Here is a 23,999-nt window from a genome sequence, read left to right as displayed (position 1 = left end):
TAATAAATACCACATTGATTTTATTAGCTCCAAACATAGCAACTGGTATTTATGATTTAGTAAAACGAAGAACGCTTCAGTGCGCCACGAAAATCTGAGGATGATCACTACACTAGAGGCAAAGCTAGATGAAGAATCTGCTCAAAGAAATCAAGAACACACTGGTATCGATTAACATTACCCGACCAATTATTTTGATTGGTAACCCTTAAATTAAACTAGCTATTACTCATATGTAATATAGCTCATTGAAATGTACTATAAATCTAAATGTACTGGTAATTTTGTCATAAATTCTTGCAACGCTCGCTACTTCTGAAAAGCAATCATGCGACGAACGCCGTTAGTTCACTTTTGAGCAACTGCTCCAACGGCTCCAACTGCTCCAACGGCATATATAAAAAAATAATAATATTCAATAAGCAAATATAATAAACGGAAATTATTCATAATAAATACTGAAATCTCAGGCATGAAGTATGAATTCTAATAATAATTACAGAAAGCAGGATAGTTAGTCGTTGCTAGAAAGAACAGCCCTGTGGTACAGTCGTCAACTCGTACGACTTAACAGCGTGCCCGTTGTGACTTTAAGTCTAGAATGGACCGTCCACCCGTAACAAGGACTGATTATCCGGCTGCGTGATATTGAATGAGTCTCGAATGTCTGAAGAAATACTGAAATGGAAGGTTCTTCCAGACCCAGTTGTACGGCCTAGATATTGAACATTACGATTACGGTAAGTTCTGATCGATGGAGGATGTTTTGGCTGACAGGTACACTCAGTATAAAAAATGATGCATGCATAGCGACCATATATTTATACATAACACCTGTAGATAAGAAAAACTCGCGGAGATGATGGAAATTATTTTAAACTACTTACATACTTACTTACTTAGCCGTCGCTACAGTCGCTTTGCGGTCTTGGCCTGCTTCAGGAGTGTCCGAAACCGCTCACGGTCTCGTTCTTGTGGACGGTCTAAAAAGACTTTACGGGCTGGGTCGTCCGTTTCCATGCGTACAACATGGCCAACCCGCCGGATCCTGGCGAGCTTGATACGCTGCACGACAGTGAGGTCGCCGTACATCTCGTACAGCACGTCATTATAACGGTTCCTCCATTGTCCTACACATAGATTAAAAATGCTACAAACTTTTTGATACTGGAATTAGATACCTTTAGTAGGATAGTCTTGCCCTGTGTACGGAATATGTTAGAAATTGGGATTCGATTCGTGTAAAAAAACGGGCTGAGTGATATTCACTTCAACTAAATTAGTGCCAACAAAACCTTTTCTTATCTCAACCGTCGATGATATGTATAATAAAAAAAGTAGAGTAAATGATATCAACTAAGGTAAGAAACATAAACTATTGCAGATACTTTCTTTCCAAAAAAAAACTTTGTAAATCTGAACATCAAATAATCTTGCTCAATTCAACGCGCAACGGTTAACAGAACGCAGCCACTGACTTACCCAGGGTGCAGCCATATTTAACCAACGGTTGTCGTTGGCAGCTTGCACACAAGACCGAAGATATAGCATACAATCGCTTCTGTTGTTGTGGTGAATGAACATTTCATATGATTAACTTTATTTCATTCCAAAACGATACACACTCCAGCAATCGTCAATTTTAATTTAATCACTTAACCTTACAGCAAACAGGACAAACAGCCATCAGATTCAGATTCGTCTTCCACTATAACCGCACTGGCTTCGGCGCCGCGTTCACCAGGCAGAACCTCCCACCCAGCTAGCTACAGATAGAGTGTTGAGTGTTACCCTATACCGACCTTAGGGGCCCTTCTATAGGCGCACCGCGCATTCACTACTCTACCACGGAAAATGGGCACACACACACACACAGGGAGGCTGACTTTCATTGATGTATCGAGCATTTGATCTAACGACTACCTGATCATCCTGGCTGGGGACCTTATGATGTGCCCGGTCGAGACGATGCCACGACCCCACCATCACCTCAAACGCAACATCAACAACCAGGCGCACACTTTGTTGTCCATTTGGAAGCAAGAGAGCATCATGATTACGATTTCTAATGAGTTTCTTTTTACAGACTAGGAGATAAGATAAATTACTTACGAATCACAACTGCCAGTGTGCCGCAGTGCACACAATGTTCAATAGAGCACACCGCACCGGTATCTGCTACAGGGGTGTTGTTTACTGCTTTGTCTTTTGTTTTTTTTGTTTTGTTGCAAAATACTGTTCCATTTTTCCGCTTTTCCTACACGGGTTTGCTTGCTACTGTTCCTTATTATGTTGGCAGTTATTATTACTAGCGTCCGTCCGCTTAGCGATAGCGAAAACCACACGGTGGCCATTTCGAGAAGATGTGTTTGGTTTTAGTCTTGCATTGATTTGTATCCTTCGTTTCGTTTCGTTCACAATTTGTGCGATTCCTCGTCATGATCACTTTCAGGTTCAGAAAAGGAAAATATAAAACACAACACAGTTAGAAAGATTACGAGCACGGTAGAAGATTACTAAACTCGGGGAATGCGTGCTACCATATTTTGCTGCCTATTTCGTTAGATACCCAACAGGTTCTGTTGTTTGTGCCTACATGATTTCTATATACTGCTACATATACTACTGACTCGTTGCGAGCACATGTGTACATGTGTCCCGCTATCCTTGCTCCATCCAATTCGATGTACCGACGTGTAAACTGTCGTTTCCTCACATGATGCTACTGCTACCCTCCTGATCCATCCTGACTCGCAAGGAAGACGCCCCTAGTGATCGCAACCAACGGACCCATCAGTCCGACCGAACGATAGGGTTGTTAAATAGAAAGATAGATAATAATGCTACAACGCTTGCTTTTAGAATTTCTTTTCAAACACGTCCATAAATGGAAAGGCGGCCTTTTCCGGGCGCAGCAGATCGATCAGATAGCACACGGTGCCGGCGTAACCCTCGTACAGGCTGAACGGGCAGTCCGGGTTCCGGGCGTTGCGGATGAATTCCTCGTGCGTTAGAAACTCCATAAACTTGAGCGCCCGGTGCAAATACTTCGGGTCGGACGTGAGCCGGTACAGGAGCAGAAACACGTACCCACTGCCCGCCACCCCGTGACAGATGCCCGGGCCCTTGCGCAGCAAACCCTTGCGCCAGACGAGATCCGCACTGCGGATGCAGGACTGCAGGTAGCGCTGCTCCTGAAACACCAGATACGCTTTCGCCATCAGATAGACGACACCGGCGGCACCGTGGCACCAGTGCACGAGCGATTCGCTGCGCGTACGCCGCACGCAGTCCTGCAGCGTGGTGGGGAAGTTGCCCTCGCTGTCCTGCAAACCGAGCAGCCCGTCGACCGTGTTCTTTACCAGCGACATCTCCACGCTGCTCAGGTTCTGCTGCAGCGGCGACTCCAGCAGCATGTGCATGATGGCCGACGTACCGTGCGCCGCGCCCAGGTAATCGTCCCCGTAGCACTGATAGTAAAGAGGTAGAAGTCCGGTGCGGTGCCGCTTGCCGCTCTCCAGCACGGTGGCACAGATGACGGTTAGAATTTCCTGCGAAAAGAGCTTCCGCTCGATCGTCTGGTGCAGCCAGTACATGCCGGACAGGTAGCCGGCCCGGCCGAACAGTATCTCGTCGCTGCCGTTCTTGTTGAAGTCGAGCCGCTTGCACACCTCGATGCCGGTCGCGAAGCAGCGCAGGTCCTCGTCCATCTCCTGCTTCGCATTGTGCCGGTGGGCGATTGCGGCCGACACCGCGTACACGCCCGCATTGCCGCACAGGAAGGAGCAGCGTTCCTCGGGTCGGGCCGCGTACCGCGCGGCCAGTGCTTTGGCATTCACTATGTACTGCTTCGCGTATTGTAACGCTTCCTGCCCGAATATGCCCGCATCGTGCAGCTTCAAGAACATGTACGCGATACCTGCAAACACCGGGCAAGCCTTCCGTTAGCAAAAGGGGCCATTTGCGCAGCACACTCACCAACACACGATTTATTACCTGCATCGCCCACGTACAAATCACCACGCTGGTCGGTGTTACGGTCCGGTTTGGTATTTTCCACGATCAGATTCACGTACGACTGGATCAGTCCCTTGATGTGGTCATCGCATCGCTGTATCGGCCCACCGCCGTAATCCGGAAACGGATTGGCAAAGTATCGCGTGCCCATAGGGAGCTAATGGGGGTGGTGGCTGCAACAAAAAAAAAGAAGACGGATGTCGAGGCGGATGTATTGAAAACTGTTGAATCGCGCCTGCCAGGCCCAGCGCCACCCCACGGAGAGCTTTTGGCCGATTTGTGCTCGCTCTCGCTCTGCCCGCAATTGCACACACCCTGGGCTCTCGCTACCTGTAACTAAAAGAAAGCACTGCTTCGTGTTCGTGTTCCAGCCACCAAACGTTTATCCCGTTTTTCTGCTTTCCTTTCCTTTTTTGCTTTTTTCTGGGTTTTCCGTTTTTGTTTTTATTTTTCACTGCAGTCACCCCTGGCACAGTGGTTGAGGCGAGTGGACACCAGCAGACGCTATGCCTGTGAAATGACAGTCTTTTTCGAACGAACACTTGACTAGAAAGCTGACAAAAAGGGCAAACATGTTGCACTATTCAAATACATCGTTACTGAAAAAAGCAAGAATGCGGCCAAAACAGACATTTTATTAATCATTCCACTTTGGCCAGGTTTTTAGAACAATCTTTAAAATTCGTAATTAATGTGGAAACTTTCCCTAATTTGTACTCCAAGTTCGCTCACTCTAATCAACACATGTTAAAGACCGAAACTAGTTCTCTAAAAGGCATGTTTTTTCGTGGGATATAATTGAGTTTATCACGTTTCTAAACATTACAATCATCATCTTCTCTTTATTTAATATATTATTTCCATGATTAAAACCATAGTTATAATCAGAATTTCGTAGAATCGAAATTACGAATAATTCTTCATTTTATCCTCTATTAATCATTTAGTTTGTAGAAATTAATATTTAATTAGCCGGTCTCGTGGTACAATCGTAAACGACTAATCAACATGCCCGTCATGGGTTCAAAGCCCGAATGGACCGTGTAGGACTGACTATCCTGCTATGAATATCCAATAAGCCCCTGAAAGGCAAGCCCACTAGTACCGGCAGGCCTCCCAAATAGCCAGCTCGTACTTTATAGCTTATTTGGGGCTGTTTAACGAAAAATCGTTCCGATGTCGTACTTTGTGGCTGATTAAGAGGTACTCGGTGGAACCATAAAGCTTCTTAACAAGCTTTCGGTGTCGGTCAATCTGAAAGATGCTGCACAAGTTATATTTGTTAATTGAGTTAGAAGGAACGTTGAGTGAAGTGATTATGGTTTTTGTAAAATATGTGAAATTTTGAGAAACTCAAGAGCGTTTAGAGTTTTAAAATAAACATACACATAATCAAAAAACAAATCATGGTAACACAATAGTTCCTGAAACTTTAATGCTGTATAACTACTGCAAAAGGCGAATTCAAGCAGCGATCTTGGCTGCTTATTTGGTATAAGCTTAATTTTGGCTATTTGGACTCAATCGACAACGGTTTTTGTGCCAAAGAAGAAAAACAATAATATTTAATAAGTTAAGAATATAATAGACAAAATAAATAAACTTAATTAAAACATCAAAAACTATCTATTTATCATTTAAGGATTTTATGAAAAATGTATAGATCTAGTAAAATTATTGTTATTATTCGAATATTTGATACCTATTTTCGGCAGGGTAACTAAAATCGTGAAATTGTACACAAATGCGGTAATTTTTTTTCACAAAGCTCAATTTTGTAGTTAAAGTGTAGTTACCATAATTACACAAGAGCGAGCTGGACAAACATTTCAAATTAAGACGTTAAATGTCCTAAACATTTGAACTGAACAGTGTTAACTATGAGCAAATTAAATATAATAAATTTATCATGGAACTGTATTTCTATACATAAGTTTGTTGTATTGAAATACAATTCCATGATACATTTCTTGTAGCATGGGATTCTTTTTACATGAATGAAAAAAATAATGACAAAATAAGCTAACCATATTCGGTTTAATCTAATTACATTTCAGGGTTTTCATAAACATTTTTTTCCTTTTATTTTGTATTTCTATCTTTGTAAAAAAAATCATGAAATTTACTCTACTTTGAATGAAATTCATAAAATTTACTTCATCCAAAATGTCAAATAAATAATTTAACCAGTTAAAAATAATAAATTCTTATGAACCACACATATCACGTTTTATTAATTAATGTGTCAATGAAATAGTTACTAATTACGTTAGTTTGTAAGCAAATTACAGGCGGTCCCCGAGATACACGGTACCTCTTATACGCGGATTCGGAGATACGCGGTTTTCTAAATTTGACAATTCTTTGAGCAAATTGTACTGATTTGACACATCAATTGCAAATTGCCAAATAATTTTCGTTTTGATCGAATGTTAAAAACTATTTCAAAAGGTTTAAAACAGTTATATTCAGTCAGAATAATATCAAATAATTCATAAAGTGACTAAAACCACCCCTTACTTGCAAAATTACACGAAAATTAGTGATATTTCAGCTGGAAATCACGAGATTCGACTTACGCGGAAATTCGAGATACGCGGTATTTTGCGGCCGTTTTCGGTCCCCATTAACCGTGTATCTCGGGGACCGCCTGTATACGACAACTTTAACCTTCATTTCTATAACCACCTACCCGGGTATGTTTTGCTTATTCTTTTTATGATAACTTTTTATTGGATTATCGAATCGATGCAAAAAAATTAGAATGCCTAGAGAAACATGTTTTACAAAAGTGGTAAAAAATTCAGAATTTTTCAATTTTTTAAAATGTGCTTTAAAAAATAAAATCAACTTTTACCCCTTACTTCTATAACCACCTACCCGGGTAGGTAATAAATACAATAAAGGATTTTGGTTTCGATTAGTCGCTAATTTTGTAATGATATGTATAGCAATGCATGTAGTTATATTTATAGAATCTATTCAAAAAGTTTTCTAGCTCTTAATATTCTTCAAAAGTCACATAGATTGAAATGATTGCCCCGACAGTCGGGAAGACATGGCGGTGTATTAGTGTCAGTTGAACTAATTGCTATGCATTCAATTTATGTAACTAAAAGCCATACTTCATAAATATATAAACTAAAAAGAAGTATTGTTATTATAGCTGCATAGAATAAGTTAAATAAGACATTTTTTGACTAATAAAATTACAAATTCCCTTATATAATGTATTACCTACCCGGGTAGGTGGTCATAAAGATGAGGGTGTATTTTTGGTCATAGAAACGAAGGTTAAACGGCAAAAAAAGTTAAATAAAGCAAAATGAAAATAACATATTTTTATGTCCGAATTTGATGGAAATGTTTCTCATAGTACAAATCATAATCTGAATATGTGTCAATCTGTGTACAGCATCTCCTCGTAGCTCATGGGTGGATCGGTTAAATCACATGCACGATCAAAATCAAAACAATGTGCCTTTCCAACCACACACATACACACGAGACAGTGAAATCGGTTCCAAAGTACACTGATAAAAGCGAACTATATGATACCGGACGTCAAGCGTGTGTTGCTCAAGAGTTGCTCGATCGTGAAGAAACGTGAACATATCTTAAGACAAATAAACGTGCGTGATTTTAAAAGTGTTTTCCCTCCAAAAGTAACGCACAAACCAGCGGTATGGCCAGTGGAAAGTTGTTCCGTGCCATAATTATGGGAGCCCCCGGATCGGGCAAGGGGACCGTTTCTGGCCGCATCGTGAAAGCGTTCAGCCTGAAGCACATCAGCAGTGGCGATTTGCTTCGAGCAAACATCGAAAAGCGCACGGAACTGGGCCTGATCGCGGACAAGTACATCCGGGAAGGCAAACTGGTGCCGGACATTTACATAACGAAGTGCATCCTGAGCGAGCTCGAACAAATACGCTCCCACTCGTGGCTGTTGGACGGTTTCCCCCGTACGCGCGAACAGGCGGACGATCTGTGGAATCAGGAGCGCATCGATTCGGTAATCAATTTGGACGTGCCGTTTGAGGTGATCATCGAACGTATCCAGAGCCGCTGGGTGCATCTGCCTAGCGGCCGGGTGTACAATGTCGGATTTAACGATCCGAAGACACCGGGCCGGGACGATGTTACCGGCGAGCCGCTTAGCCAACGGCCGGACGATACTCCGGTGGCGGTGCGGAAGCGGCTCGAGGTGTACGATGCGTGCACGCGGCCCATCAACGAGTACTTCGACAAGAAGGGCGTGCTGGTGACGTTTAAGGGTAGCACAACGGACGAAATTTGGCCACATGTGAGGAAATATCTTGAGGCAAAGATACAGTGAAAAGTGTTCATCTAAAATACAAACATACAAAACAAAAAGAAACGAACAAACACACACACACACATCCCAATTCCAACGAAGCATACCGCACAAAGTTGCAACATCATAGTAGATAAGATAAACGGAAAATGTGTACGATACGCGGTGCGGACGGATATATGCCCAATGCCCACGCGGATTGTAATTCGATGGTAATTCCAATGCGATGACAATAAGCTGATGCAACGTTATCTTCAAATAAAGCAATCAAATCAAAAAGATTATCTTTCATTTTTGTTATGTTAATGTTAATGGTGTTAATGATGTTTTATCCAGATTGAGGTATATTTATCGTGGGATTTTGTGGGGGTTTAACGTTGAAATAATCAATAAATGATGAACCAAATAGCACGGTCGGTTGAGAATTTGCTTACCATGGTTTATGTATAAGAAGTGGAAATATTGAGATTAGAAAGAATCACTAAATTCTATAACACTAACAAGACCTTAAAAGCAATAATTTTGTGCATTAAAAACGTAAATAATGTGCTAAACATTATTGCATAGTGTTACGAATTGCATTAAATTGCATCATTTGATACGATTAAAATGTCCAAATTAATGCTAGAACCTTAGACTACGATTATAAATTAAGGAGTCTGCACTTTTCGAATAGTTCAACAATTTACGAATATTAAAAATTAAATAAATAAAATCATTACCAAGAAGAATGTGGTTGAGTTATGCGTAATATTGGCCGGTAACGTTAAGTGCCAACCAATCGTATTACAGTACAACTTGAAGGTAAATATTTAATACCTTAATATAATGCAACCCAGAGACATGACCACATTAAATGCTTAAAGGTTTTTGAATTTTTATTTAAGTTCAAAGTTTAATTTAACCCCTTCACAGTTTCACGATTTTGACTGGTGAAGTGAGTATAGTGTATTGGACTTAAATGCTATATTTTCCTTAATTTTTATTTCACAATATTGGAAACTCTCTTCGGCTTTCCATTATAGTCAACCATAGTCACCGTGGGCAGGACGTGGGCATTAGTATGTCACCTGCCTAAAGGCCCGTGATTGTTTTTATAACAAAGACGGTTACATAAGGGCATGGGCACCTGAATCTCGTCTGGCCAGAAAAGAACTTAAACAGTACCGAACTAAGACCGAGTTGCCCCTACAGGTTCGGGTCCGCAACCGTCGGGTCGACCCGTTAGTTACATACAAGAAAGCATAGGATTTCTTTAAGATTTCGACCCGTTGGTGCAATGAGTTCGAATCGGGTCTGGTCAAAGTAAGTCCTAGGCCCGACCAGAACTCGCTGCACCCACGGGGCGAATTTGATTGCGACTCGAACCTAGCGCATCCGCTGCACTCACGGGTCAGCCTCTATTCCGATTGGCTCGCACCCAACCCCAGGTCAAATCGTCAAATGAATCGTATGTCCCACCACTATCCCAAACTCGTTGCATCCACTGATTGGAATTGATAGCGACTCCAAACTAGTAAGCACGACACACTCAGAATCGATTCCAATAAGCTTGCAAACGATTCCAGGTCGGGTCGTCCAATGAATCGTATGTCCGACTAGTAGACAAAACGAAAGATGTTTATTCATAAAAGCTATGATCAATGGACGATAGATTCCCATCGCTTTATGATTCAAAAATTCTTACAACTAGTGTACCAAATATAAAGCGTAACTAGACGTTAAACTAATCTACCGCCAGGACCTTAAAAAGCAATGAAAGCGTTTGGGGCCCGCACGAAACCCTGTCTGTCACATGATTTACAAGTTTACAAATATGTTATTCCAAAAGGCTAGAGCTAACCATACGTGGTTTTGGAGGAGTAAGGCGCTTAAAAATGCTTCTGGGACAGCAAGATGTTGGGAAGCATAATGGAGCTGTATGAATGAGCCCTACGAACGGCTTCACAATGGTGCCAATCTTTTAGAACAATCATGGACATTCCTGGCCGATACATCATGATAGGCCATCCTCATAAAAAAAACGTACATCTTCATGGATAGGGTCCAAGCCGGAAGCAAACTAGCTAAACATATTACAGTACAAGTTCGACATTCCGTGACTAATGCAGACATTTTCAGAACAATCCAGCATTGCTAATTGTGTTGCTATTTTGTTTAATTTCGTACACAACAGTAGCTTCACATTTCCCGTTACAGCAAAGATGACCACGAATAAAAAGCAAATGAAGCTGATCATTCCAAACAAATCATCTAGCTCTAAACTAAAGGCCTGACATCAGAAATAAAGAAAATAATTGATTTAAACTTACCAATTTATTGATATCGCAATTGTTAGGCCTTATGCATGTTCTTTACACCTGGTAAAGTGAATATCAACACAAGAATTTAGCCAAAAACTACAAAATACTTATTCTTCGCTGGGGCGACGCTTTCACTCCTGCTGGCTTCTAGCAAATTTCAGTGCTGCCAGACAATACCTATTTCCCCTTTCCGCAAAGTGTCAAAAAATGTCAACCAGTTCTATTTTATTCGTTTTTTTTTTTCAAACATTTAGAAAACTGTGACAAATGTTATGTTTATCTTAAAAAAACTAGAAATATTTAAATGTTTCCATTGGAAAATTTATTCCAATTTGGTTTTCGACGATTATTGCAGTTTCGATGAGGTGCAATGAGAGTCCCACTGTGCGCAGTCACCAGAAGCTGTCACATTCATGTAATCAAAATCCAATATGGTGGTATTGGAAGGCAACTCGAGGCAAGAACCATCTTTCCGACGCCGATAGCTGGATGGAAGATTCTTTTCTCGTGTATTGCTAGCTTTGGAAGTGCAAAAACAACATTGAAAAACTGCAGTGAAACCCGGAGCAAAGGATTAGGACATAAGCTGACTCTGTTCATTGGAACGAATGCAGGTAATTACAGATCAAACACCTCGCCCTGAACTCAACAAACAATAGCATCCTGGGTGCTCTAGGTGGGGCGTGGGGGGATTCAGTCAGCCATCTTTTCTTCCGGGAAGATGTTTGCCTGTGAAAGGTTTTTACGTTACCGGCAATACACAATTTATTGATTGTTTTGCAGTCCGATGTAATCTTTTGTCGAAAATTAATCATAAACGCTGTCGTATAGTATTAAAAATCAAGCGCTCGCTGTAATATGAATCGATCATCACAAATCAGTTGATAACTCCATGGAGCACGACGGCAAACGAAAGATGCGACCACTGCTGTCTCGCTAACATCGAGCAATCTGCCGAAGCATAACCCTGTGTTTGAATGTATGTGAATAGTTAAACGAAAGTGTGAATTTACGTGAATCGTACCCCGCTAACTAGGGATAACCGTTGTGCCGTCTACGATAAAATAAGCATCTTGTGCACCGTGTGCCAAAACATCAACGACTACGCTATGAGCTCCAGGCCGGCGCTAAGCCGTGAGCTGATCCAGCAAGCACTAGTCTACCACGGCAGACCGTTGCAAAAGATATGGGAAACCGAGCGACGGCAGAACGAACTGCTGGCGCTCGGTATCGACGCCAATCTGGATTACTCCGTCTACATGGCGCGGCAGAAGCACTTTACCCTGCAAGATCGAGCGAAACGCTTGAAGCTGCAACAGTTCATGGCGCGGAAAGCGAACGTACTGTACGGCGCTGATACGCAGCATTCCGCCCGGGAGCCGGAAATTGATTACAGACAAAGTAAGTTCCCTGAAACTTCCAAAGCAACTGATAAGAAAGTTGCTGAAGGAAGCAACATTGCGGGGCGCATGTTTGGTAAACAAACCTTAACATCACACACTAAACGCTTCTTTACGTCGACCTGCTGCGCCGGTCTGACTACCATTATAGGTAACCACTTTGCCATACCCCCAATGGATACCTTTTTGGACACGGAAGCAGACGGAAGTACGGCACATCTGCTAGAGGTATTAACCATTTGGCCCGCCACTTGCCGAGCGCGCCGAGTGCCCTTTCCCGTTCGAATTTAACCGCTGCTTCCTCTCCTCAGACCGTGCTACCAGGCGATGTGGTGTATGGTACGGTGACAATGTTCAAAAATTTTGGTGGAATTGCCTTTCGACCGCTTCTTATAGTGGGAAATGTCACCTCTTTCGTTCGAAACAAACTCATCAAGGTAATGCACGGAGTCGAACGAAGATCATTACGCTCTATCTCTCTAATCTGTATTCACCTATTTTGTAGGGAACCGTTGCGAGCGATCAAGTGTTGACGCCGGATAAGGATCCCGGCGCACCAAAGAACTACTTTGTCAATGATATGATCTGCTGCGAGGTAATCGATGTTGCGCCCGATGCACGCCGTTTGATTTGTTCGATGAAGCGCACCTCGAAAAGCCGAGCGCCGGATACGGTTGTGTATGGGTTGTTGTCAAAGGAAGATATTCCAGAAGTGTACAAGTAAGTGTTGCGTTGCTGGCTGCGTGTCTACACCAGTAAATTCCCTTGCAGACACGGTGCCATCGATGGACGGACGAAAACAATGGGAATACAAACGGCTCTGCCTCGATTAGCTTCCCCCGTTCCCTCAGCAGCAGCTCTGCAGCAACACTGTTGGTGGTAGCAAGGCTCCGTATATTTCCTGCACGTTTTGATTTCGAATAAATATTTGGTCTGCCGGAAAAGTGTCAGCCAGCGGGGAGGGCTCTGCTGGCGCTTATTCCGGAGAAATAGTAAACAAACCACAGGTCGCTTTACTTTACGTGCTAAAATAGATTTTTTTGTTGTCTTTATAATGCAGAGTTCAGTGCGAAATGCATTTGCTGCCGAGATTCACACTTTTAATGGAAATATTTTTCTATCTCCACTTTCTTTTACGCAGGACCACTTTAAAGCGAAAGGATCAGAATTATCAATATTTCTTAGACAGCTCGCCATCTTTTAATGATCCCAATCACATTGAGCAACTGTACCAGGAGGTCGGCTTAGACTTTAACGAGGTCTATACGAACATGTCGAGCTTAAAGGGAAGATATCCCTCGCAGGAGTATGCCGCCGAGCTGCGGAACTCGCAAAACAGCAAATGGGCATTTAGGTATGTGTTTTTTTTTCTTCTAGAATTGTTAATAATCCTCATGCATTATGCAGTTCTTGTGTTAAAGAATGCCTAAAATATCAATTTCTTGTAGTTTTTTTTTACTACATTGTAACATCCACTGTGTATTTAAAACTTTATAATAACTATCATTTGCAAACAAACAGATCGGTTGCTCAGGGAATTGAGCATTTCAAGGAAGGCCGCCACTCGGAAGCCTTCCAATGTCTCAACAAGGCGCTGAGCATGGATCCACGGAACGTGGAAGGGCTAGTGGCCCGCGGTGCACTGTACGCAAACAGTGGCTCGTTCAAGAAGGCGGTAGAGGACTTCGAAACGGCCCTCAAGCTCAACCCGTCGCATGCGAACGCGCGTAAGTACATGGGCGAAACGCTCGTCGCGCTCGGGCGCAGCTACGAGGAGGAGAATCGCTTCGAGGAGGCAAAGAAGGCGTACCAGGACTGTCTGAATATTATACCACACCATGAGGAGGCTCAGAATTCGCTCGATTTTCTCAAATCGAAACCCTTCACCGGTAAACAAATCGTGGAACCAACGGAATTGGAGCTGCCGTGTAAGTTAAGGATCGCCCCGAAAGGACGTGCTTGTTTGTGTTAGGCAAAAACATTTCGTTATACTAATTTTCTGCATTTTTTTTTGTACACTTTCATCCACCCCATCAAGCGTTAAACATTATAAAACCATCGTCAAGCGACCGAAACAAACAGGAACCGGACACGTCCGGTGTGGGGGGAAGTGGTGTGTTCGGTGCTGGCAGCAGCGGCAGCAAGCGGGACCACCTGGACGGTTCCTCCTCGCGCAAGGACCGCAAGAAGGAAAGCAAAAAGGAGCGCAAAAAGCGCCACAAGAAGCACCACAGCAGCTCGAGCGACTCCAGCACGGACAGCTCGGACAGCAGCGACTCGAGCAGCGACTCGAGCAGCAGCAGCAGCACCGCATCCACGACCAGTTCGGGTAGGTTGTGTGGTTCTAGCACGAACGGAGAATTCGTTTTTGTGTGAATCTATCTAAACCGTTTTCATGATTGTGTTCTCGCGGTCCGTTCGCAACGGTTGCATTTATTTTGTGGACTTTCCGCACTTAACAATCTTACTGTTGGTTAAAGCATTGTTCAGTTCATTTGAATGGTGTGTAGAAAATGATGCTTTTTCATTATTTGTATTATCAAAATTTAACAAAACAGAAAGCTCACGCTGGAAGCTATCTGTGTCGAAAAAAAAAACAATTAATTTCTTATAACTCATTCTCTCATTTTACATTTTACCTTGAAATCAGGAACTTGTTTCAATTGTCCAAATTAATTAACAACCACCATGTTTCGCCCCACATGTCTCATCCGCTGTTTTATTGTGTTTCCTACGATCATTTCTACAGTGCAGTTGTATTCGTATGTTTTAGGTTGTAAAAGTTACAAACAAATGATGAGACAGATGAATTTATTGTTCAAAGCATTGCAAGACGTTCGTCCAATCGTTACCCTGACGTCTGCCGTTATGTATTGAAATCTTCCCGGATAGTCTTTGCTGATGAGAGAAAATAGAAAGTCAAACTCTTCGTACTAGTACTATCTACACTGCGCGCAACACTAGCCCTTCCGGAGAAGAAAGCGGGCGAACGCCTGAAACAAGGGATGCTCTAAAGTGCCTTTGAACGTTCCCCCGGCCTGCCGCCTGCACAATCAATCACAACAATCGGATCGGCAGCACGGAGTCGCCTGTGTGTGTGTGTTTCTTTCTATTGTAGGACCGTCTTAACCCTGCCCTATGGTGGTAGTGGTGGTGGTGGCGTGGGCTCTCATGATGGATTCACAACCATACCTAGGATACTGAGGTACAATACAATTAGCGGACATTACATATGATGCTTCACCTGCTACCAGGACGAAACGAAACGGGTTCCTTCTTATGTGTCTACGCACTTTGTGAGACTGTTTTGGCTGCTGTGTTTAGTTACTGATTATTGCCAGTGGTTTGTTGGGGAAGAGAACTCAGTTAAACGAGCAACCGGTTGAGCATGCAATCCTCCAAGCATCATCCCTCTATCGGCTTCCAGCGGACTCGATCGTCCTTCGCAACGGTTTTGTTGACTATTTAGATGAAAAAAAAAACACAAACAAACAAACAACGGGGTATCAGATTAAACCATCCCGTCTGCCCGCTTTGTCACACGCTTCGCAATTTCTTTATTGCAGATTCGTCCGGCTCACGCAACAAGAAGCGCAAACGCTCGAAGAACGATAAGAAACCAAAATCCATATCGCCGATGGGCAAGCGCCTGTCGTCGGCGGGCGGTGGTGGACGCGGCGGTGGCCCGTCGGCCGGCGAAATGGTTGGCTACCCCATCGGTGGTCAGGGCGGCAGCGTCTTCGGCCACAGCTCTAGCCACGGTCAGTCGGCAATGGATGATTATGAGCAAAAGGTATGCGCGCTTTTGTTTTGTTTGTTTGCTTCAAAATCTTAACAAAACGGACTTGTTTTTTACCTCTCACCATTGGAACAGGTTCGCAAGTTTCTAGAAATGCCACGCGATGAAGAGAACTACGAAGAGAAGGTTCGTAGATTCGTCGCCGAAGCAAGTAAGTATCAGAAGGAGCGCAAACAGATGGAGGACAAGTCGAAGAAGAAGAAGAAGAAGGACGAGAAAAAGGCCAAAAAGGAGAGCAAGAAAAAGCGCAAATCCGACGAGAAGAAGAAATCGAAGAAAAAGGACAAGGGTGGCGACGATGACGGTTTGGGCAACAAGGATAAGCTGCGGGAAGCGTTGAAGTGAGTTTTTTTTCCTACACATCATTTTTATTTTCCACGTTTCTTGCTCTGGATACTAATGAAAGGGGAATTTCTTCTTTTTCCGTTGCAGAATTTTTGAAAATTTCCCCGTACTGGATGAGCTCGGTTCGAAGCTTTCCGTTGGCGGTTCAGTTGCCGAAGCATTGTCCGCACTGCTTGGTGGTGGTACCGGTTCTGGTAGTGGTGGTGGTGCCGGAACATCTCGAGGTAAGGCGTACACGAAAAAGAAAACTCTTTCCGAGGGTAATAAACGGGTTTTTCATTATTATCCTCTTTCAGCTAAACCAACCGACGCGTTGGACTTGGAGCGGGCAGGCATTGCACCCGGTGGGGACGAGAACGCCAAGGAGGGTAAGTGGCGCATGATGTTCAACAAGGACAAGCGTCCGGCAAAGGAGCCGGCCCCGATAGCGGCCACCACCCTAACGGCCGGCCTGGGCCTAAAGCAACATCCGTTTAGCAACGAGTCGGACGAAGAGTCGGTCGGCGCCGGTCCATCGTTTACCATCGGTGGAAAAATGCCCCAGAACGATCGCGGCACCACCTCCAGCCGGTTCGGTGGCAGCGGCGGCGGCGCTAGTGGCGGAGGTCGCTACGGAGACGATCGCGGCGGGCCCTCGGAGAAAGGGAAGGCGGCATCGTCCACCGCCGCACAAATGCCAGCGGTCAAGTCGGGCCCGGTGGTGCTAGACAAGTTCGGCAACTTCCGGCTCGCGTCGGCTGATGCTCCTTCCGCGGCTGGCGGCTCGAAACCGCCCGAACCGTCCGCTGCGCCGCCAATGCGCCGGTCACGCAGCAAATCGCGCACCCGGAACTATGGCAGCTCGCGGTCGCGCTCGCGATCACGCAGCGACCGACGGCGGTCGCGGTCGGGCAGTTTCCGGCGCCGGTTCAGCCGATCGCGGTCCCGTTCGTTTAGCCGATCGCGCTCCGGCAGCTACTCGCGCAGCCGGTCCCGATCGCGCAGCTTCGAACGGCGCCGCTTCGATCGGCGATTCTATCGCGGTGGCCGCGGGGGAGGAGGCGGCGGCGGCGGCGGTGGCGGCGGATACGGTGGCGACCGGATGGGACCGTTCGGGGGCAATCGGTTCAACAATTCGCGCGGCCACTACCGGCGCGGTGGATTCCGCGATTTCAGGGACAACCGGTTCGTGGGAGGTCCGCGCGGCGGTGGCGGCGGTATGGGTGGTGGTCGCGATAGGCCACCGTTCCGGCCGCGGTATCGCGGACGCTTCCAGCGCTCGTACAGTCGCAGCATGAGCAAATCGCCCGATCGGCGCCCGATCAGCCCGGGCGATGACCGTTCCCGCCACTACCAGCGGCGCGGGGATAGCCGGGACAGGGGTACGGCCGGGCAGCGGGGGGACAGTCGGGAGCGCTCTTCGCCGCCGACCCGCCGCAGCCGGGCGGACAGTCGCGATAATCAGCGCGATCGGGAGGACAGCCGCGACCGTGACCATCGTCATCGGCGCTCGGAGGACCGTGACTCGTCCAAGCGATCGAAGGACGATCACGCGGGCACGGCTGGCGGCGGCACCGGTGGTGGTGGTGCCGCTACCTCGGCCAGCGAGCGGCATGACAGTTCGCCGGATTCGCCGCGCGCTGAAAAGTCGTCGCGCCAGCAGCGTCGCTCCTCTTCCGCCGGCAGCCAGCGGTCCAGCGGGTCGACTAAAATCCCGCACGACATTGAAGGGCGCTGGGCCGACGATACCGACGCGAAGGAGAGTGAGCAGAAGAGGCAGCGCCACGATAACGCAGAATCAGGCGGATCGCATTCCAATAGCGGTGGTGGTGGTGGAGGAGGTAGCGCTATCCCGGAAGATGTTTCGCTGGAAGAGCTGGAGAAAATGCTCGCCAAAGCGCGCAAAGAGCGTAAGGAGGAAATGTTGGAACGCAACAAGGATCTGCTGAAAAAGTCTGGGAACTTTTAAGGAAAAGGAAAAAGTTATATGGTATTTGAAGAAAAAATATTGAAATGAATTTAAAAAAAATCATTAGCCCCTCAACACTAACGCATTACATGGAGGGGTATGCATTAAATTTAAGAACAACAAACAACATATGCCCCATATGGCCATTACATATTGTGTGGTGAAATGTAGAAAGGGAAGGAAGAAGGATGGATGTGTATTACGGCGAACTCAACCTCATTACGGGCCATCATTATAAGCAGCAGTCCGCAAAATGTAACAGTGGAGGACAATGCCAGCAACTTATAATATACACGCGAAAATGTACTAATTTTAATAAAGAACCAAAATTTCATCGCTAGCGTACAATAACGTTCGTTTTCTTAATGCTTTGTAAAGCACTTAAAAATTGAGAAATTATCGTCCGCCTACTACGATTTAACTAACCCTTCGTTGATCAAAGAGCGGTGACCGTCGATCGTGATATAAACCCCCGTTTAAAAGTAAACCTTTAAACAGCTGTTTTCGGATGGTACTAAGGCATCAGTCAGTCAGTGTTGGCACCAGTTTTGCTTGAGAAATTAATTACCATTTGCAGTTTTATTTGCAATAAATTAATGTGTGTTTTTCTATTAATGTGTACCGCACACCAAAACCACTCTCGGTGTATGCGTAGGACAGCGCATTAGTATTAATGATTAGATGTGTTTATTTTCTCTCTCTCTTTCTCTACTTCGTATGCAGTGTTGTGTTTTAGCGTTTTGTTTGTTTGCTTGTTTTTTTTCTTTTCTTCTCTTGTTTACATCATTTATATCACAATGGAATACACAGTCTCAATTAATCAGAATTTAATCAGTGTTTTGTTTCTGTTTTCTACATTGTTCGCACCATCACCACCCCTTCTCCCTTTTCTCGTGTTGGTAAGGATTAAATTTGGATGAACAGTTCTCCTTAATGTTTACTTACAATTGGAAAAAAAACCATTTGTTTGAGGGTGCGTGTGGATATTTCATTGTTTTTACGAGAAGCCGCATAAAATGGGAAAATGAGTTTTTTATTTCGCTCGGTACCGTAATGGTGGTGTCGCTAGCCTATACACCCTCACCCTCATATCAACACGTATTACACGTTTAGGATAATAGTTCGGAACAGATTTCGCTACTGTGTATTGCTTTGTTTTTGAGTTTGGCAGTGTGGAATTAGTTTATCCGTTCTAAACCGGTATAATATTTGTGTTTTGTTTTTTTTTTTTTTTCTACTGAAACAGTATATTTTCAGAGTTTTATAAAATAGTGTTTCTAATTTGAGAAATTATTTAAAAAGAAATTAAGTTTTTTTTTTTATATTATCTTGCAAAAAACTACCTGGGCTTGAAAAATGAACAACAAATCCTAATCGAGCCATTGAAGATCAAAGAATAAGTAAATAATAAAAAGCCAAACAAAGTTTTTTTTTTAGATTTTTGACAAGAAAATGTGAAAATTTCCTGGAAACTATACAAAAAAAACGTAGTACTAATAACAACAGCAGGAGAATGTTTAATGTAGTAAGGCACACTTTGGTTTACAACGCACACATATAAGAAAATAAATTATCCGAATAAGAAAAATAAATGTGCGCTCCTATTGGAATCCTATTGCCAACTACTTTAAAAACCCCAATTGTCGGCTTTGAACCTGTGTGCTTAAAATTAGGAAAGGAAAATATTTTCTAATGTTTGAAACATTCCGACTAATTATTGGTACTTATATTACATAATTTACCATATCATTAGAAAATCGTTTTTGAAACTATGATTTGAATGAATTACACGATATCGCGATCAGTAAGAAAAGTAACGACATAGAGGGTGGTCTATAGGTCCGTAGCAGTAACACACACAACCAAAACGGTACCGTGCGTTAATAATGCATTAAATAAAAACTCTCCACAACCCGTTTAAAGTGCGATTGTACCTTCTCCATCTGCAACTAATTTTGTGTAGTATTTTTCTACTGATTGAATAATCTATACGCGGCCGAGCAGGGAGAATCGGCAGGGGTTCGTGGTCTCTGAGCGCGAACAATACACACACTACTATACATGTACTTGTAATTTTGCACTCTATAGCATTGGAACTGTCTTATAATTGGGAACTGTTTTGTACACCTCCTTAGAGCCGATTTGATGTTGCTTTAAAGTATTATTTTGCATCAAAATCGAAGGTAGAGAAATCAAACAAAATACAACTATTTGAACTATGTAAACGCCTTTATGTTTAGCTAAAAAAAGTAGCATTAAAAATAGTAATAAAAGTATTAGCCATCATAACAATTGATTATGTTTGCAAGTGTGATACAAAATCGTAGTTTTTAAACAAAAGTACGAAATTATTAGCTTTCGAAATCTTTGTCTCAGCTCCTTTGCTGATCTTATTGTTTGTTGTTTTTGTTTCTTCTTCTGATATTTTTTATCTATTTGCTCATTCTACACTCTACTTCTTGTTTAATAACAATGTGTGTAGCTGGACACGTGTTGCTTTTTTTTTTTGTTTTGCAACCAAAGGGTTTAGAAAGGTGTTTTACTTTTTGCGCTCGTGTTACATAGTTATAATAAGTCGTTTCTTTTCCTTCCTGTTTTCTTAATCTGCTGCTCTTCTGTCCGTAATTAACACTACTACCCTTTCCTCCATGTATTATCATGTTCGTTACAGTACTTTTGTTTGTTTCGATTTGTTTTCGATTGTTTTCATTACACTTTTATCTTAATTCTCTGTTGCTGGTGCTTCATCATTCGTTAATTATTCGTTATGTTTGTTTGTTTTTACGTATACGATCAAATCAATAACTTTTCCCTTTCGTTTTTACGTAAAATAATCGAAACCTTTTTTTTTGTTATTAATTTTTGCAGGAAATATTAATGTTCAACATTTGTTTTACTTATATTGCTTAGTAAAATATTGAAATTACAATAGAAAAAAAAAAACAAAAAATCTTTCCCTTGTCAAAGGAATAAGAAATTAGGAAACAATCCAATTAGGAACTATACAAACAAAAAGAAATTATTACAAATTAAAAACGAATACAAAAAAGGAAAAAAGATATGGCTTGATTATAGCATGATATTGCAATAGGCTCTATGTTTGCACATGTTTGTTGCACACATTAAAAAAAACTTTTTCAAAAAGAAGAGACACAAGATCACTGGAGATCAGGTATATGTAAGCAAGTAAAAGGAGCAAAAGAGAAGAAAAAGAAACAAAGCTGCACTGCTACATTCATTTGTAGGTAGAAAAGGACATAAAAACATAAATTATTTTAGTAGCAAAAACATATACAAAAGGAGATGGAATAATAACACGTTTAATCGCTGCTAACTAGTTGACAGATTTCGAGCGCTCTTTCTATGAAACATGCATGATATCTGATCTGATCGCTTACTGTCCATCGTCCATCGCAGTAAGTACACGGTATTGGTATTACACGGTTCTCTCTAATCGTCTAACAACTAGTAGTAACGGGTTTAAGTTCTCTTTCATTTTCAATGTCAGTACACTACAGTACTACTACTACTAGGACTACTCTATAGCTTTGATTTATCTTCTTTTTTCTGGCCACGGAAGCAACGCACTTACTCTTTCCCCTTCCAAAGAGAACATTAGGCTGCCGGCCGACCACCACGACCAATCGCGTACGATCGTGCGATCGTGCGTCCTGATTGAGCGTTTCATTCATTAGTTCTTAGTTCACACAGAGAGGACGACGTCTTCGTTCTTGCAATGGGTTTACCGTTTTCCCTATCTAGTGCTGATTGATTGTGCTCTAACACGATTACGAATAGCGAGGGATGGTTGTCGGACCGATTTTTTAACAAACGGGCAAATGGATGGCTTTTTGAAACTGCGCGACATGAGCTACACAAGGGGAAGGATGGGAGAGGATGACCACACAACCATTATAGAGAAAGTACACCCAGTATTATAGTAAATTAAGAGTAGGCATTAGGGAGCACAAATTCGTTCTTTTTTGGCTTATTTTTCATATATTCCTCTAGCTAGCTTCATTGGGCGCTCGAACAGACAGGCGCAAATGTGTTAGAAAGAGCTTCTTTTTGAAAGAGCTATTAAGTGATCGTACAATGTGCAGCAAAACCTGTCTCCCTTCAGTTCACCAGTTTGATCAGAGAAAAAGCTACACCACCGACTCACCGATAAAAGTGCACCAATCACACACACACCGACACCAAATGCATTTAAAAAGCGCATGATGGCGCATGAGCGTATCAAAACATGGGCGCACGCGTAGCAATTTTAATTTAATGAAAAAAGATTTTCCGTTTGCATTTTTAACTAGTTTGTTTGTTTTTATTGTTTTATTACAAGAACAAGAGTTGGTAGTAAAAAAAACACACACACACACACGATAGCTTCTTTCTCAGCCAAGCGTACAACACGGAGGAGGGCAAACACAGACCCACACAGTTGCGTTGGTGGTTTTGGTAGCCGAGTAGCCCCCATGGTTGGGTATGGTAAAATGGAAATCTTCCTGGCTTTTCCTTTTATCCTTTTTTACATTGTTTTGTTTCCCTTGCTTTTTATACTTATACATGATAACAGTGATTGCATTTACTCTTTCAGTACATTATCATTTTGTCACAACTGTCTGTGGTGTGGTGTGGCGTGGTGGTGATGGTGGTGATTGTGGTTTACCAGCTACTGCTTTATGCGTTTGAAATATAACTAATTAGTATAATAAACAAATATGTAATTGTTCATTTTGTTTTTCATTCTTTGCACAGCTTTTTTACTGAATTTCAATACTTCTAAAAGGATGTTTGACGAGTTTATCATTCGGTTTGGGTTTTGCTTTACTACTACTTAGCATGATTGTTCGCGATCTGTTTTAAAAGATACCCTTTTTGTTAGCCAAACACTTTGACACTTTTTGAGATAAGTTTGTTTTTGTTTACTTATAAAAAAAAGTAAAACTAGAAACGCTTGGGAGAATTTTAAATGGTTTATCAATCATGGGATCATTCGATTTTGTACACAAACACATAGAGGGGAAGAGCACTTATTAGGAGGAGAAGGAAGTATCTGTTATATTATGGTAATTTACGGTAATTTTTTAAGGTACATAAAAAAAGAAAACACTTGCCTCGTCACTCTTCCCCCCGTGTACCATATTATGACACATACAAAGTTTTTCAGGTGTTCTCATAGCTGTGGTATACTTTCTTAATTCTTACTTATTGGAAATGAACTTGATAGGATGGGAATTGGATCCTATGGCACCCTTTTTAGACAGGCTTATTGGGAAATGCTATTGGATTTGTCCAAAAAAGATGCTATAGAATCCAATTCCTTTCACATAAAGTTCATTTCCTGTAAGAAAGAGTCATGAAAGTATGTCACAAGTATGAGAACTCCTGTAAAACCCTGTAAAAGAACCACCACCGCTGTTTCTAAAAACAAAACTCACTTTGCACAACAAATGCATTCTTTTTTTTTCGCTGTATAGTTAACTCATTTTGACTTTATTTTCTTTTTAATAAAACTGTGCTCATTTTGTTTACTTATTAAGGTATGTTTGTAACTGATTTTTGTTCGTTTTCTTTTTCGTGCAGGATAAATCTGTCTCCTGATCGTACGACTCTTTCTTCTCCGGCTGCCGGGAGAGGTGTATAATAGAACTTTACTACACGTAGGAACGAACAGCTCACAATATCTATCATTTTATTTTCCAATTTTACAACACACACACGCACACACACACAGAGCAATATTAGGCAATCTTATAAAAGTGATAACTATTGTGTAAAAAAAAGGTACACGCGACGTTCGTATGCATTTCTTTGCTTTTTATTATTATTTTTTGTAGCTTAAAACGGTGTGTTTTATTGTTTTGTTTTGTTT

At 42.6% G+C, this 23,999-nt stretch overlaps 3 protein-coding genes across 7 annotated transcripts; 2 read left to right on the top strand and 1 right to left on the bottom strand.

The window, feature by feature from the left end:
* Positions 1–1,564: 1,564 nt before the first annotated feature.
* Positions 1,565–10,805, bottom strand: LOC1279045 (lanC-like protein 3 homolog). 3 transcript variants are annotated; one of them, XM_061656271.1, is made up of 3 exons: positions 10,645–10,805; positions 3,997–4,190; positions 1,565–3,919 (listed from the first exon to the last, which is right to left on the bottom strand). In XM_061656271.1, exons 2-3 carry the CDS (start codon positions 4,166–4,168, stop codon positions 2,859–2,861), a joined length of 1,233 nt encoding a protein of 410 aa, XP_061512255.1. In that variant the 5' UTR covers positions 4,169–4,190; positions 10,645–10,805; the 3' UTR covers positions 1,565–2,858. The 3 variants fall into 3 exon arrangements, with proteins under 3 accessions (XP_061512255.1, XP_318705.4, XP_061512254.1); XM_318705.4 differs by lacking the exon at positions 10,645–10,805 and adding an exon at positions 4,348–4,534; XM_061656270.1 differs by lacking the exon at positions 10,645–10,805 and adding an exon at positions 4,332–4,523.
* Positions 7,388–8,611, top strand: LOC1279044 (GTP:AMP phosphotransferase AK3, mitochondrial). The gene has a single exon (XM_061656272.1). The coding sequence runs from the start codon at positions 7,703–7,705 to the stop codon at positions 8,351–8,353; it is 651 nt and encodes a 216-aa protein (XP_061512256.1). The 5' UTR covers positions 7,388–7,702; the 3' UTR covers positions 8,354–8,611.
* A 207-nt stretch (positions 10,806–11,012) lies between the features above and the next one.
* On the top strand, positions 11,013–18,478 carry LOC1279042 (tetratricopeptide repeat protein 14 homolog). 3 transcript variants are annotated; one of them, XM_061657158.1, is made up of 12 exons: positions 11,013–11,249; positions 11,419–12,036; positions 12,187–12,263; positions 12,347–12,472; positions 12,541–12,755; positions 13,177–13,389; positions 13,557–13,963; positions 14,074–14,364; positions 15,602–15,828; positions 15,910–16,175; positions 16,267–16,403; positions 16,476–18,478. In XM_061657158.1, the coding sequence occupies exons 2-12, from the start codon at positions 11,745–11,747 to the stop codon at positions 18,125–18,127; spliced, it is 3,903 nt and encodes a 1,300-aa protein (XP_061513142.1). In that variant the 5' UTR covers positions 11,013–11,249; positions 11,419–11,744; the 3' UTR covers positions 18,128–18,478. The 3 variants fall into 3 exon arrangements, with proteins under 3 accessions (XP_061513142.1, XP_061513141.1, XP_061513140.1); XM_061657157.1 differs by having other exon boundaries at positions 11,036–11,249; positions 11,672–12,036; XM_061657156.1 differs by having other exon boundaries at positions 11,036–11,249; positions 11,467–12,036.
* The last annotated feature ends 5,521 nt before the right edge of the window (positions 18,479–23,999 follow it).

The sequence above is a fragment of the Anopheles gambiae genome, chromosome 3 (assembly GCF_943734735.2).
Source record: "Anopheles gambiae chromosome 3, idAnoGambNW_F1_1, whole genome shotgun sequence".
NCBI lineage: Eukaryota > Metazoa > Arthropoda > Insecta > Diptera > Culicidae > Anopheles > Anopheles gambiae.
The sequence above is the reverse complement of the archived record's forward strand: the minus strand, read 5'-3'. Positions and strand labels throughout refer to the sequence as shown.

Excerpts from the sequence above, each read along its gene's own strand:
- LOC1279045 (XM_061656271.1), bottom strand. The coding sequence starts at position 4,168 with ATGGGCACGCGATACTTTGCCAATCCGTTTCCGGATTACGGCGGTGGG. Across the intron at positions 3,920-3,996 it reads TTTGTACGTGGGCGATGCAG|GTATCGCGTACATGTTCTTG; the intron begins GTAATAAATCGT and ends CGGTGTTTGCAG.
- LOC1279044 (XM_061656272.1), top strand. The coding sequence starts at position 7,703 with ATGGCCAGTGGAAAGTTGTTCCGTGCCATAATTATGGGAGCCCCCGGA.
- LOC1279042 (XM_061657158.1), top strand. The coding sequence starts at position 11,745 with ATGAGCTCCAGGCCGGCGCTAAGCCGTGAGCTGATCCAGCAAGCACTA. Across the intron at positions 15,829-15,909 it reads TGGATGATTATGAGCAAAAG|GTTCGCAAGTTTCTAGAAAT; the intron begins GTATGCGCGCTT and ends CCATTGGAACAG. Across the intron at positions 16,404-16,475 it reads TGGTGCCGGAACATCTCGAG|CTAAACCAACCGACGCGTTG; the intron begins GTAAGGCGTACA and ends ATCCTCTTTCAG.